This window comes from Microchirus variegatus (genome assembly GCF_963457635.1).
Source record: "Microchirus variegatus genome assembly, chromosome: 14".
Classification (NCBI taxonomy): Eukaryota; Metazoa; Chordata; class Actinopteri; order Pleuronectiformes; family Soleidae; genus Microchirus; species Microchirus variegatus.
The window spans coordinates 8,514,773-8,526,907 of record NC_139815.1 but is presented as its reverse complement, the minus strand read 5'-3'; the positions used below and the strand labels follow the sequence as shown (position 1 = coordinate 8,526,907).

Here is a 12,135-nt window from a genome sequence, read left to right as displayed (position 1 = left end):
CCTTTCGTAAAAAAAACAAATTTCTTTTTTTCATTTTGTTTCCATATTGATTACATTTTAAAATGAATCAATGGCAGAGTCTTATCTGCTTCATGCGTATGGTGGCACACACATGCCCAGTGAACATGGACGGTCATGTGATACGCGTTTTCATGTACTGTGCTGTGGATGTACACCCTTAGAAATAAGGGTTCCAAAAGGGTCCTTCTACAAGGGCTGAGGTTCTACATGGAACCATTTGCTTCTGAAAAACCCTTTCCCAAAGAAAGGGTTCTTGGTAACACTAATGGTTCCAGTAAGTATCATTTTGATCCAGAGAACCCTTTAAAACCGTTTTTTGAATAAAGAGTTTTAAAAGGGTTCCAGGTGGAACCTTTTTAAAAAGGTTCTACGTGGAGCCAAAAAGGGTTCTCCTATGAGGACAAGCCGAAGAACCTTACAGTATATGGTTCTACGTAGCACTTTTATTTCTAAGAGTGTCGCCTCAGTGTCCAAAGCGAAGCACCAATATGTAAATCAATCATTATATTTCATACTTAAAGGTGCATTATGTAATAAATCTAAAGCAACTGGCCATAAAATCCTCCTAAAATGTCACAGAGACTCAGGAATAATGATCATATAACAAACTGAACTCACCAACAACAACAGTACAGACAAAATATTTGCATAAAAAAAATATTTTTGCGGACGCAAATCACGTTTATGTTTTGAAATCATGTTTTGGCATGTGGCGCCACCTACCACCGTCTACCAATCATTGCAGTCAGTAGAGTCTCAGCTGCCGAGCAACCACTGGTTGCCAGTTTCGTCTCGGCGGAGAAAACGAAAAGACCTAAAAGACCTCGGTATTTTGAATTTGAGTGTAGTAACCGTTTTTGGCCACATATGGCACCTTTATTAACAAGAAAATTAAAGCTCCCATAGAGTGGTCCTGTTGCACATATGTTAGTTATGGAGGTCTACTTACATATATTATTTGTTTTTATGGTCAAAAACCTCCTAGTTGCTGTAAACGAGCCGATTGAAATCCTCTTTGCTGATGCTGTTCGTCAGCCGCGATGTTTCAGAGTGAACTCTGACCCCCAGAAGACAGAATATTGTGATTGGCCAGTACTATTCAGCACACCCACTCTCAGAAGCACAGCTCCCCCTCTCTGGAACGGTGGATGCACTGCTCCTCATTATCAAAACATTGTTTTAATAATGTTTAAAAATAGCTTCTTCACGACTCCCCGCCGCAGTCCCTTTTATGACTTTGACCCGGAGTCAGACCCAGAGACAGAAGACACTGTCGCTCGTGAAACACCTCCACAACGGACGTTATTCTTCTTCTGCGGTTCAGTGAACGCAACCGGATGTGCCCGGACTAGTGCCCGGAGCAGGACGATCGGCCGTTCTGGAGAACCGCTGTTTACGTAACTATGACGGATTTTCAGAGATCTCGCTGAGCCCCGAGATTACAATAAACACAGCGTTCTCAGCAGTGGCTGAACTGTTTGTTTCGAAACTTCAGGGATACACACCAAAAAAAACAGCGTTAATAGGAACTTCCGGTCGAGTTCCGCTTTAAGGTGAAAATGTACATTAATGCAACTGCTCCTTACTTTTCTGCCGTAGCAAGCACGTAAGCCGTATGATGTGCGGGACGTGATCGAGCAGTACTCTCAGGGTCACCTCAACCTCATGGTGCGAATCAAGGAGTTGCAGAGAAGGTAACCACACTCCTTAACTAGCATGTGCTTCCATTGATTTAGCTCTCCTGAGTAAATAGATTGATAAATGGTGTGTGACTTGTTTTGTTGTTGTTGTTTTAGTTTGTGTTTTTTTGCAAGCTTGACAAAAAGGCAGTGAATACAGTATGAATGTGTATTCTTTCTGACTTAAGCCTCCCATTGTTTGTCTCTCAGGCTGGACCAGTCTTTAGGGAAGATAACTTTGTTCCAGACAGGCTTGGGTAATGAATCACTCCACTGCCCTATTAAGAATATGTTACAGTAACTGTGCGACTAACCACAGTCTTAAATTGTGTTGTCCTATCTGACTATTGCTTCCCTCTGAAGACAGAACAAGAGACAAAGGCAACAACTCCATTGGCTCCAGACTCAACAGGATGGAGGATAAGGTGGGATTTGTGGCATTAGTCATACAGTGGGAAACTAAAGTAGTATTCCCTTGTCTTATACAGCTCCTGCATTTATGAAGGAGAAGCACCGCCTCGTTTGTCTTGTGTTTATCGGACATGCTCCTCTCAGGAGGAACATTACAGTGGTTGTAATGTTTCATTTCTCAAGATAAAAAAACTGAAGACAGTTTTTGGAAAATGCAACAAATTCATAATCATAATTATTTTTTAGCTCTCGCAGCTTCCAATTATAAAAATTGAAATAGCTTGTTCCACTTCTGCAGCACAAAAATAGGAAACGTTAGGATTGTTTTTCTTTCTTTTCCGTTTGAAATGTGTCGACACAGAAAAAAAAAATTAATTCAAGGATTAATTCAAAACCTATTCTAACTCACAAATTCAATTATTTTGGTGAAAAAGAATGAATCACTGCTTTTTCGTGAAAAAAGAAAAGTAAATTGTAATTATATTGGGCTGTTTACGGGGCACTCAATGAGATATTTGGAATATCTCTCAAAAATATTATTTTTCCTTTTGTATTTTATCAACATTTCTCATTTTCGTAATAGGTCCGGACGCAGGTGCGGACCCATCGGTGTTTCAAAGTTATCTTGAGGGATAATCACAAAATAGTAGTAGTGATAGATTGGAAAAGGGGGGGAAAAACAACAAAACTGTATAGAGCCACTACAGGCTTCAGTAATGAAATAAAGCACTACAATTATTAACTATAAACCACTGCTGCCAAGCAGTAGACGTCACACCAGAATTGTCCAGGGGACCCAGAAAACACGAGACCTGCTAGGAGAACTGTGATAACCCTAAAAGGCTGAAGTCACAACAACACACACTCCGGCACCACAAGCTACACACTGGGAAACAGGCAACTGACATCAAACACACATAAAGTTCACAGATACACCGATAACTTAAGAAGCCACGGCGAAAACCTCTCACTGCCTGTGAAGGTGAGACAGTGAGTCAGCACAGAACAACTGCAGACTCAGGGTATATGAACACTCCTCACACCTGAGCTTAATCAACACCAATCACACACACCTGACTGCAGTGACTTGATTCTCCCACCAACTCTCACAGAACCAGAAGATTGAGTGTCCTCACATATGGTTCCTTGCTTGTCTGTAGTAAAAACATTCCAAAGAGTATGCAAGAATATACAAGAAAACACAAATAAAGTGAAAGGGTCATTATTTTAGAACATTTATAGAACATTTTGGAACAGTGTCTCCCAATTTTGGTCCTCAGGGATCCCTGTCCTGCATTTTTTGACTGTATGACGTATGTACATTTTGCATTCTGGAACTGCGTTGAAGATTTGAGCGTCGCAGGCCGTCACCGATTGGTCAAATTTCACGATGATGTGATCGGCTGGGTGAAATCCATGTGTTTCTAAAATCTTGCGGTAACTTCGGATGTCTGTAGAAGCTACCAAATATAGTTTGCCCCGGTAAAGGGTCTTCATTCTCTTAGACCATACACAATACAGCTGTAAAGTAATGTGCTGTTGGTTAAGGATTTATACACTCTTAGAAATAAAAGTGCTAAGTAGAACCGTATAAGGTTTTTCGGCTTGTCCTCATAGGAAAACCCTTTTCGGCTCCAGGTAGAATCTTTTTATAAAGGTTCCACCAAGAACCATTTTAAAACCTCTTATTCAGGAACAGGGTTTTAAAGGGTTCTCTGGATCAACATGGTTCTTACTGGAACCATTAGTGTTACCAAGAACCCTTGAAAAACTCTTCAGGAAAGAGTTTTTCAGAAGCAAATTGTTCCAGGTAGAACCTCAGCCCTTGTAGAAGAACCCTTTTGGAACCCTTATTTCTAAGAGTGTATACTACAGTGCATGTTGTTATACACAGTATGTGATAAACCAATGTTTGAGTACATGTGTATTGATCTCACCTTTAACAGATAACACACATGGAGCAGACACTGAGCCACATCGCAGAGTCTCTTGCCTTCCTGCTGGACCAGAGGGATGTTGCTGGAGGTGAAGGTGGAGGCAAGCAGAGGCCACGGCTCAGCCGGACCTGTAACGTCCTCCCGAGCCAGGACAGCCTGCCGAGCTATGACCAGCTGTCCTCGTCGCCTTCATCGCTCTCTTCCAACACGGCCAGCACAGCGGCCTGCAATAACCCGACCCTCAGTACTGTAGTCAGTCAGGATGAGAACTGCTGAAACCTGGAGACCACGGGCCAATTCCAATTCCTATCTTAACCCTCAAGCTCAACCCTTATCTTAACTGGCCCTCAAAACCAAGTGTTGAGGGTTATTTTGTCACTTAGAAATGGGACACCCATTAAATGCAGATACGTCTTCAGACTGTAGGGGGCAGAATAACGCGATAGCTGCGTCCAGTCTGTCAACTCCAAAAAAGAAGAAGAACACATTTACGTCACGATTATTTATTTATTATTTTATTTCAGTCAAGTTATTAGGTTTTCAGTTAGTTATAAGATGATACTCATACAAATACCACAACCACGGACATATTCAGCTGACAGTTACCACACACCACGGCTTATTGAAAAGTAAACCATAGCAAACGATCGCGTGTGCGCACCGGCCGGCTATTGACAAAAGATCATAAAATTAAAAAAAAATGAATGATGTCAGTAATCTATAATATGGGCCTAAACTAAGATAATACAATGGTTTTCATCATTTTTATATCTCTATTAACAAAGAAAACACTTAATTTGTATCGCACTCGCTTCGCTGCTTTCGACGCCATCTTTCTTATGTGAAAACATGCAATGCATTCTGGGTAGCCCTTGCTCCCAAGGGTGGTCTCGGAAAGTCTCAATATTGAGGGCGATACAGCCCTTAAACTTGGCCCTCAACTTAATTTTTCTGAGAATCGGGACAGCACTTGCACTAGAGGGAGCACACATTTTTGAGATTGAGTGTTAAGATCGAGGGTTAAGCAAGGAATTGGAATTCACCCCACATCCACATCGTTGTCTTTCTCAATGAATGTCAATCACATGTAGCAGCTGCTGCTCTGCTAAATAGTGGCATGAAATGTTTTGACAGATATGAAAGAAAAACAGCGAATCATTCAGCATGCAAAGAAACTATTTCACTGTTAGACTGTAACATATTATGTTTTGTTTAAATGTTGTACTTGAAAGGCATTCAGGTTAATTCCAAAGACACTGCTACGACCACAGCGTCATGTTAAATCACAATACATGACGCCTTGGTCATTATTATTTAATTATATTACATTCATCGTAGAGAAGAGAGGCCTTACACGTCACTTACATTGTTTCAGTTTAATCAAATGCTGTTTTTACTATAGTTTTACTTCACTTTTACTGTAGAGAGATATTCTTCTCTAGCAATAAAATGTTATTATTATGACGTTTTTGTCTGTTGTGTTCAGACCTTTGAATATCTGACCAGACCAAATGAGCGAAATATTTCTGTAAGTGTTTTTCCTTTTGTCAAAGCTGGTAACATCGTCATACTGAAATGATTTCCTATTTTCAAAGACCGGTGCCTAGAATATCGGTGAAAGGACAGCAAAACAAAAGATCATGCACACTGTCCGATATGCACTCGACAAATTTATTGGTGCAGCATTTCTGTAGTAGACCTTCATCAGGCAAATGTTTTTTAGAGGTCACTGTCCATCTTAAGCAAGAGTGGCTGGACTTGTATTATACCCTCCAAGTGAACCTAGTTCCCTGGTGTGCTAATGTGACATGCTTTGGTCAAAATACCATAAGGCTGAAGCACCACAGCAGTCCAATCACCCTGCCAAAACAGCCATGTCCAGAACGCTCACTTTTGAGTGCCTGTCTCTATAAATGCAGTGAGACACAGGAAACTACGTCAACGCCACTCTCTTGTGCAGCTAACAGCAGTTAGCATTTGGAAAAGCCATCATTTGCCGACTCTAGCCGGCACATTGCCGTCATATATAACATGTATCCACTGGACACGTAAATCCTCTGAGGCTGGAAGTTTGTGTAGAACTCTGTGCTGCACTGTGGAGCCAAGAATAGAACAAGTCGCAGATACTATTGCCCTCGCCTGCACTTTCACAATTTTTACGTTCAAAGCGGAGCTCCACGAGACAATGATTCTAGGAATTTATCAGTCTGACGCTAGATTGCGTGCGGAATTCAACATTGCGTGTTTTATCTCCTGTACTTAGACTGAGTCATATTTTTTCACACTATGGGCCTCCAGAGTCCCAAATATAAGTATTAAAATGATTAAAAAGTTGATTTTGCATAATATATCCCCTTTCAAAACTGGACCGTCCCCTTTGGTCATCAGTCAAATAAACGCTCCCTTTCATTGTGTTGAGGTGACTGACTTTTGGAAATGTCCGAAAGAATGGTTTATACCACGTTCTTTACACATGTAACCTTTGGGCAGCAGATGGTGACCTTTCCCCCGTCAGCCAGCCTGTGGGGTTCCTACGGAATTCCTACACACAAGTGGTCAAGAGAAGAAAAGGCCCAAATGACCATCTGCTCTGGTGTCCACAACAATGGGCCCCAACCTCCTTAAGTGTGCTGCGGGTGTTTGGCCTTTGTGCTGACCGAGAGCTGGGTGAGGGGGAGTTCCTTTAGTGACGGTGCAGAGGCTTTAAAAAGTGTTTGTTGTCTGGAGGAGGAAGTCGGTTTTTCCAGTATTAGACTAGAGATATAGAAATAGAATAGAATCGAAAGCAAATACTGTATAATCAACGTCTTAAAATTTGTTGAAATGCCCTAAAGCAAAGCAGTCCATAAAAAACCTTTACAGACATATAGGAATCTATGTAGTAGATGTATGTGATAAAAGAAACTCATGCAAGTTTTATTTTCAGTATATTTTAGAGCAGCATTATAACACTGTAATGCTGATCATAGTGAATGACAGCTTCATTCAGTGATCATACACTGAGCAGCTTGTGTTGTTCATCTTTAGGAGCGTTTAATTAGGTTGTTGTGAGCTAAAATGGGAACCCATGGGACCCATGAGATATTGATTACTTATTTCTTGACTTTCTTGAGGAGATAATCCACTGAAACAGCGTCAAATCGTCTGTTGTCATTTTGAAAGAACACTGAGATTGTCCTTGACGCTGCAGACGTGTACACGTGTGCAATCTTTCTATGACACTCGTATGTAAATATGAACACAGGTCCCATTGCATCTGCAGCAGACAAGCAAACATGAGCGGGGGTAAAACTTAACTAGGCGCATGTCAGTGATAATGGCTGCTTTGACTATGAAAAGGGACAATGGGGATAAGAGAAACGTTGAGGGAAGACCTGAGGGGGGGTCGAGCAGCTCCAAAGGGCTGATTTGCAGGTGAAATGGATGGCACACTCTGCTTTGTGGCCATTGTTGTGCTCTTTGGCCAGATGGCCACGTAAAAGTGTTTCAGAGCTGAAACCCCCATATTGAGGGAGTGCACGCACTGCGGTGGGATTTGGTCTTACTAACGGGCTAATTTGGCAGTTATAGCTTACAGTGACTTGTATAAATTTCAGTCTGCCAGTACAGTCCTAGGGCCTTCGATGATGAAGCACCTCATAAAACATCTTGTCTCATAATATTTCCTAGAAAATGCAATTACTTAAAACTGTTTTTTTTCTTCTCGTCGGTGTGCCAAACTTGCAACTTAAATTGATTTTTCGTGGATTTCAGAGGGACACTTACACTTTATTAGTGCACTCTTCTGCGTGGTTGTCGCACACTCAGCATAAAACTGAAGATGCACTTCCTCACAGGACTGCAGTCATATTGAAAATAATGGAAATCTTTTTACTAATGGGTACTTATAAATCTCATATCGGGTTTCTTTTTCTCTTCTTTCTTAGTGGAAACTGTAGTAAAAACTAAGAAATGAAGAAAATAGGCAGACTGATGGTTGGGCACCTGGGATTAAAATACTAATTCTGTTCAGTGTCATTGTTCTGCTTCTGTCCAAATAGACATCTCACATATGGTCTGTATTTAAAAAGCACTTTTCTAGTCTTTGATAACCACTCAAAGCTGCTTTACGCTGCAGTCTTGACACTCACCTATTCACTTACACTTTCAAGTGCAGCGTATTTTCTATCACTCAGCTTTCTGTGTCTTGCTCAAGGACACCTCGGCATGTAGACTGGCAGGAATCAAACCCACAACCCTTTAGATGAAGGACAACTTGCTCGAAGCAATTGAGAATAACTGCATTTATTCTTCATGGAGTGGAATTCAATTAGTGTTCTGGACATTGGAACGTTTTTGTAGGCTAAAAAAAAGAATTCATATTTGGAAACAAGTGAATTATGGTTTCTGTTGTTGGCAGCGAAAAACATATCACACAAAAGATTCCCATGAGGCAAAAAAATACTGTTAAACAGTTTATTTTTTTATAACATTTGAAGGTATTTACAAGTTTTCTGTTCTGTGTTACTCCACAAAATAGTGTTTTTTCTTTTGTACACAGAATACATTCAGCATCGAAGAGACAAAAAAATCTTGCTGACAAAACAAAAATACTGATGACAAAGACAAACACCTTGATAAGTTAAACATATCCATCAGAAAATACATTAAATACAAAAGTGTCCATAAATAAAATAAATAACACGAAATTGTAGAATTTCATGTCAGTGACAAATAATACGGAAACAAATACATAGTCAGAAGATTAAATCAAGATTTGGTCCAGTAAAATAAATATAAATATAAATATCTTTGGTTGTTTTTCAGTAGCAGGTTCATCTTATTGTTTTGCACAGAGCTGCTTCACTGGCGCTTGTGTGCAGAGCTTTGATCAGGATGCTTTTGTTTTCCGTGGTCCTTCTCCTCTTTGCAAAGAAATCTGCCAAAAACAAAACAAAAACTTTAAGTTATAATATCCTCGCATAATAAACACATATCGTTTGATAGAGAACAAATTATATTACTTTAATAACTTATAGTGCAACTGGTTTTTTTACCTGTGATTCGTGCGTTGCTTCTGGTTTTGGAGAGCGACCTTTTCCTCCGGGCGGGCGTCACTTCTGCGGGACACTTGTTGGAGATGCGGGGACAGTTCTCCTGATCTCCCGCGCCTTCCTCACACTCGCTCAGCCTGCCATCATCATCACGATCCCCGCCGTCATCTTCGCTCACTGACGGTTGTTCGGGCTCTTGGTAGAAAGCAGCAGCGCAGTCTGCGGGGATTTCCTCCCACGTCAACCTGCCGGGCAGCGGAGTGTCAGTGTGGAAGTTGAAGTTCCAGCGGCGGCTGTCCTGCTCGGCCATCTCCCGCAGCTTCTGCTTCAAGTCCCGGCGCAGTTGGTCGTGGTCTACGGGGCCAAACAGACTCCTGCAAACCGACTCTCTTCTGGGATTCATACTTCAGACTGTTTCTGGTGAATCTTCCTATAAGAATGATGTTGTATGTCCCTCTGTCCTCCTGCTCATTTTCTGCTCGTCCCGCAGCTGCAGGCGGTTTAAAAGCGGCGGGGCACGCGCTGTTGTGTGGGTACACAATGAGCAGACACCGCTGATTGGCTGCAGCTGTCTGAAGTGAAAAGGGAAGGGGGGTGAAACACCATCAATAAAGAAAATAATACCTTTTGCAGACCCTAACCCAGGGGTCTCAAACTCAAATGACCTGGGGGCCTCTCTAGTTTGGTCAGTAAGGGGCCGGTGAAGTCAAAAAAGGCAAACTTTTAGAAAAAAAAAGGAATGGAAATAATATTATTTATGATGATATTTCACATAATTTCACATTAAAAGCTGACAATATAAACGTAAAATTATTCCTTAAAAGTTTTGTGAATATTTTCAATGGATCCTTGTTCAGGGTGATGCTGACTATTATGATGTTACATTTCAAGTCATTCTGAGATACTTTTAGTTTTTTTTGAAGAAAGTCAGCTCACTGTCACAGTACATCAGAGCAAATGGATCATTTCCTGAATGTCAAAAATTAATTAAAATTATTTCTTAAGAGGTTTGCAAATATTTTCAACCAATCCTTGTTCAGGGCGATGCCGTCTATTATGATAATAAATCACAATAATCCACCCCACATGCATACACTGTAAAAAAAAAGACAAGAAAAAGGTCAGAAAACAAAATATTTCAAGGCAACTTACTGCAATCTTTTTTTGATTCTGTAGCCCAACAAAAGATCTTGAGTATTTAAAACGTTCCATCAACTAATCAACTAGAATTAGAGCTGTGCCAACTCGAAATTCAATTTGTTATTATCATTATTATTTATTTTTTTAATTATCTGAACAAGATTAGTTAGCCAAACTGTTGAAAACAGAATTTTGAGTTGGCACAACTCTAACTTATAAGTTTGTCTAACAAAATAATATTAGTTGATGGAACTTTTTAAAAAACTCAAGATCTTTTGTTGGGCTGTAAACTCAAGCATTGATTGCAGTAAGTTGCCTTGAATTATTCTTTTTACAGTGTACATCAAGGCAGTCCTTTTTTGTAAATGTAGTGTAACACGTGACTTTATTCAGAGAGTAACATTGTGACATAACATATTACTTTGAAATGCAAGTAGCTATGATCTGTAACATGCTACATTTTCAAAGTTGTCCAACACTGTCTATGGCCTATCCGAATGCAGCTAGTAAAGTAATCAAAGTAGCACATTTTGTCAGGCTCAATGTATTATTATAATATTTGAACATAGTTTACAGTTAACCAGTCTGCTAAAATAAAACATCACATTTTGCAATGTCATTTTCTGGCATAAAATATGTCCACATAGTGTTCCTTTTTCACTCTGCCATCATGCCATCTTTAGAACTGATGTGACAGAACAGAGTGAAGCAGTGAGCAGTGAGCAGAGAGAGTGCAAGCAGAACTGAGAGAGGAGCTGCTGTTGCTCAAAATGTCAGAGGAAATGTAATCCTTTTTACAAAATGATCGATCTTATCATGCAAGTAACGATCCGATACTGATGCCGCCTTTGGTATCAATATTCAGATCGATCCTCCCAGGGGTGGGTGGAGTCTACTCCCGCACATTCAACCTTAACACCGATATTGGCTCTTACTGAAAACAACCTTCGGAATCAGGATCTAGGATCATGTCCTATTGGAATTTTTACAGCATGTCTCCTGTTTTACATTTGCATGCCTGTAAACTAGAAAGCTCTAAACACGGCCATTATGTTCTTGTATGTGTGTGTCTATTCTAGATGGAATGTACTAACTTGGAACTTGCAGCTGTGTAGCATAGCCCCTCGGGAACTAGTGAAGTGAAACTGAAATAATGGTCTAACATAAACAGCAGTTCAAATGAGGGGCTGGGATTTTGTTTAAGTTACATACAGGTCAACACTTAAGTAATTAAAAAGTCATTACTGTAATTGCTTTTCAGCCCGATTGGGAGAAGACTAATTTTCCACAGGTTGGAATGAAACGAAACGAAAAGGTTGCATTTGCCTATATATATATATATACATATATATATATATATATATATATATATATATATTCTCATTTGTACTTTGTTCTTTCAGCCATTGGCTGAGGCCCATGCAGTTCTCAGTCTCACCACTAAACTCTTTCATTTCTCTTAGTGATTCCACAGTCTGATTGGCTGACCACTGGGCAGATAGGAGAAGATGGAGGACGATACAGTGTCCATATTGATCTGGATATTGATAGCAATAATCTTAAATTATACTTTGCTATAACACTGTTATTTAATCTCACTGACATTGATGAGATTTACTCACTTACTTAGATACCAAAATTTAATACACATTTTTGGGATGCAAAATAGTGGTTGTTGAAACCTGGGGATACATAACAAGATTATAACAGTCAGCACTAGTTGGGGACAGTCAGCATGGATAGTTGGCACAGAAATCTGTTAGTGTGTGAGGGGTAACAGCCCCGACCTGACCTCAGTCACAGTCAATCAAACATGTTTGAATTTATTTGAGCCAACTGTGGACACAATCAGGTCCTTTGTTCTGATTGCTGACCAAATTAGCCAATGAAAAAGAGTTACCGAGAAACAGGAAA

General features: G+C 40.2%; 2 protein-coding genes across 2 annotated transcripts in view; one reads left to right on the top strand and one right to left on the bottom strand.

Annotated features, from left to right (window-relative positions):
• Window positions 1-4,324, top strand: part of kcnq1.1 (potassium voltage-gated channel, KQT-like subfamily, member 1.1) — a gene marked incomplete at both ends in the record, with an annotated part of 42,063 nt that extends 37,739 nt beyond the window's left edge. Inside the window, 4 exons of the mRNA XM_083901042.1 lie at window positions 1,621-1,715; window positions 1,911-1,957; window positions 2,064-2,125; window positions 4,058-4,324. Coding sequence (XP_083757168.1) covers window positions 1,621-1,715; window positions 1,911-1,957; window positions 2,064-2,125; window positions 4,058-4,324 — 471 coding nt within the window. The remainder of the gene's footprint in view (window positions 1-1,620; window positions 1,716-1,910; window positions 1,958-2,063; window positions 2,126-4,057) is intronic.
• Window positions 4,325-8,862: 4,538 nt separating this feature from the next.
• Window positions 8,863-9,484, bottom strand: cdkn1ca (cyclin dependent kinase inhibitor 1Ca; the record flags this gene model as incomplete). The annotated part of the gene is made up of 2 exons (XM_083901041.1): window positions 8,863-8,966; window positions 9,085-9,484. 2 exons carry the CDS (start codon window positions 9,482-9,484, stop codon window positions 8,863-8,865), a joined length of 504 nt encoding a protein of 167 aa, XP_083757167.1.
• Between the last annotated feature and the right edge of the window lie 2,651 nt (window positions 9,485-12,135).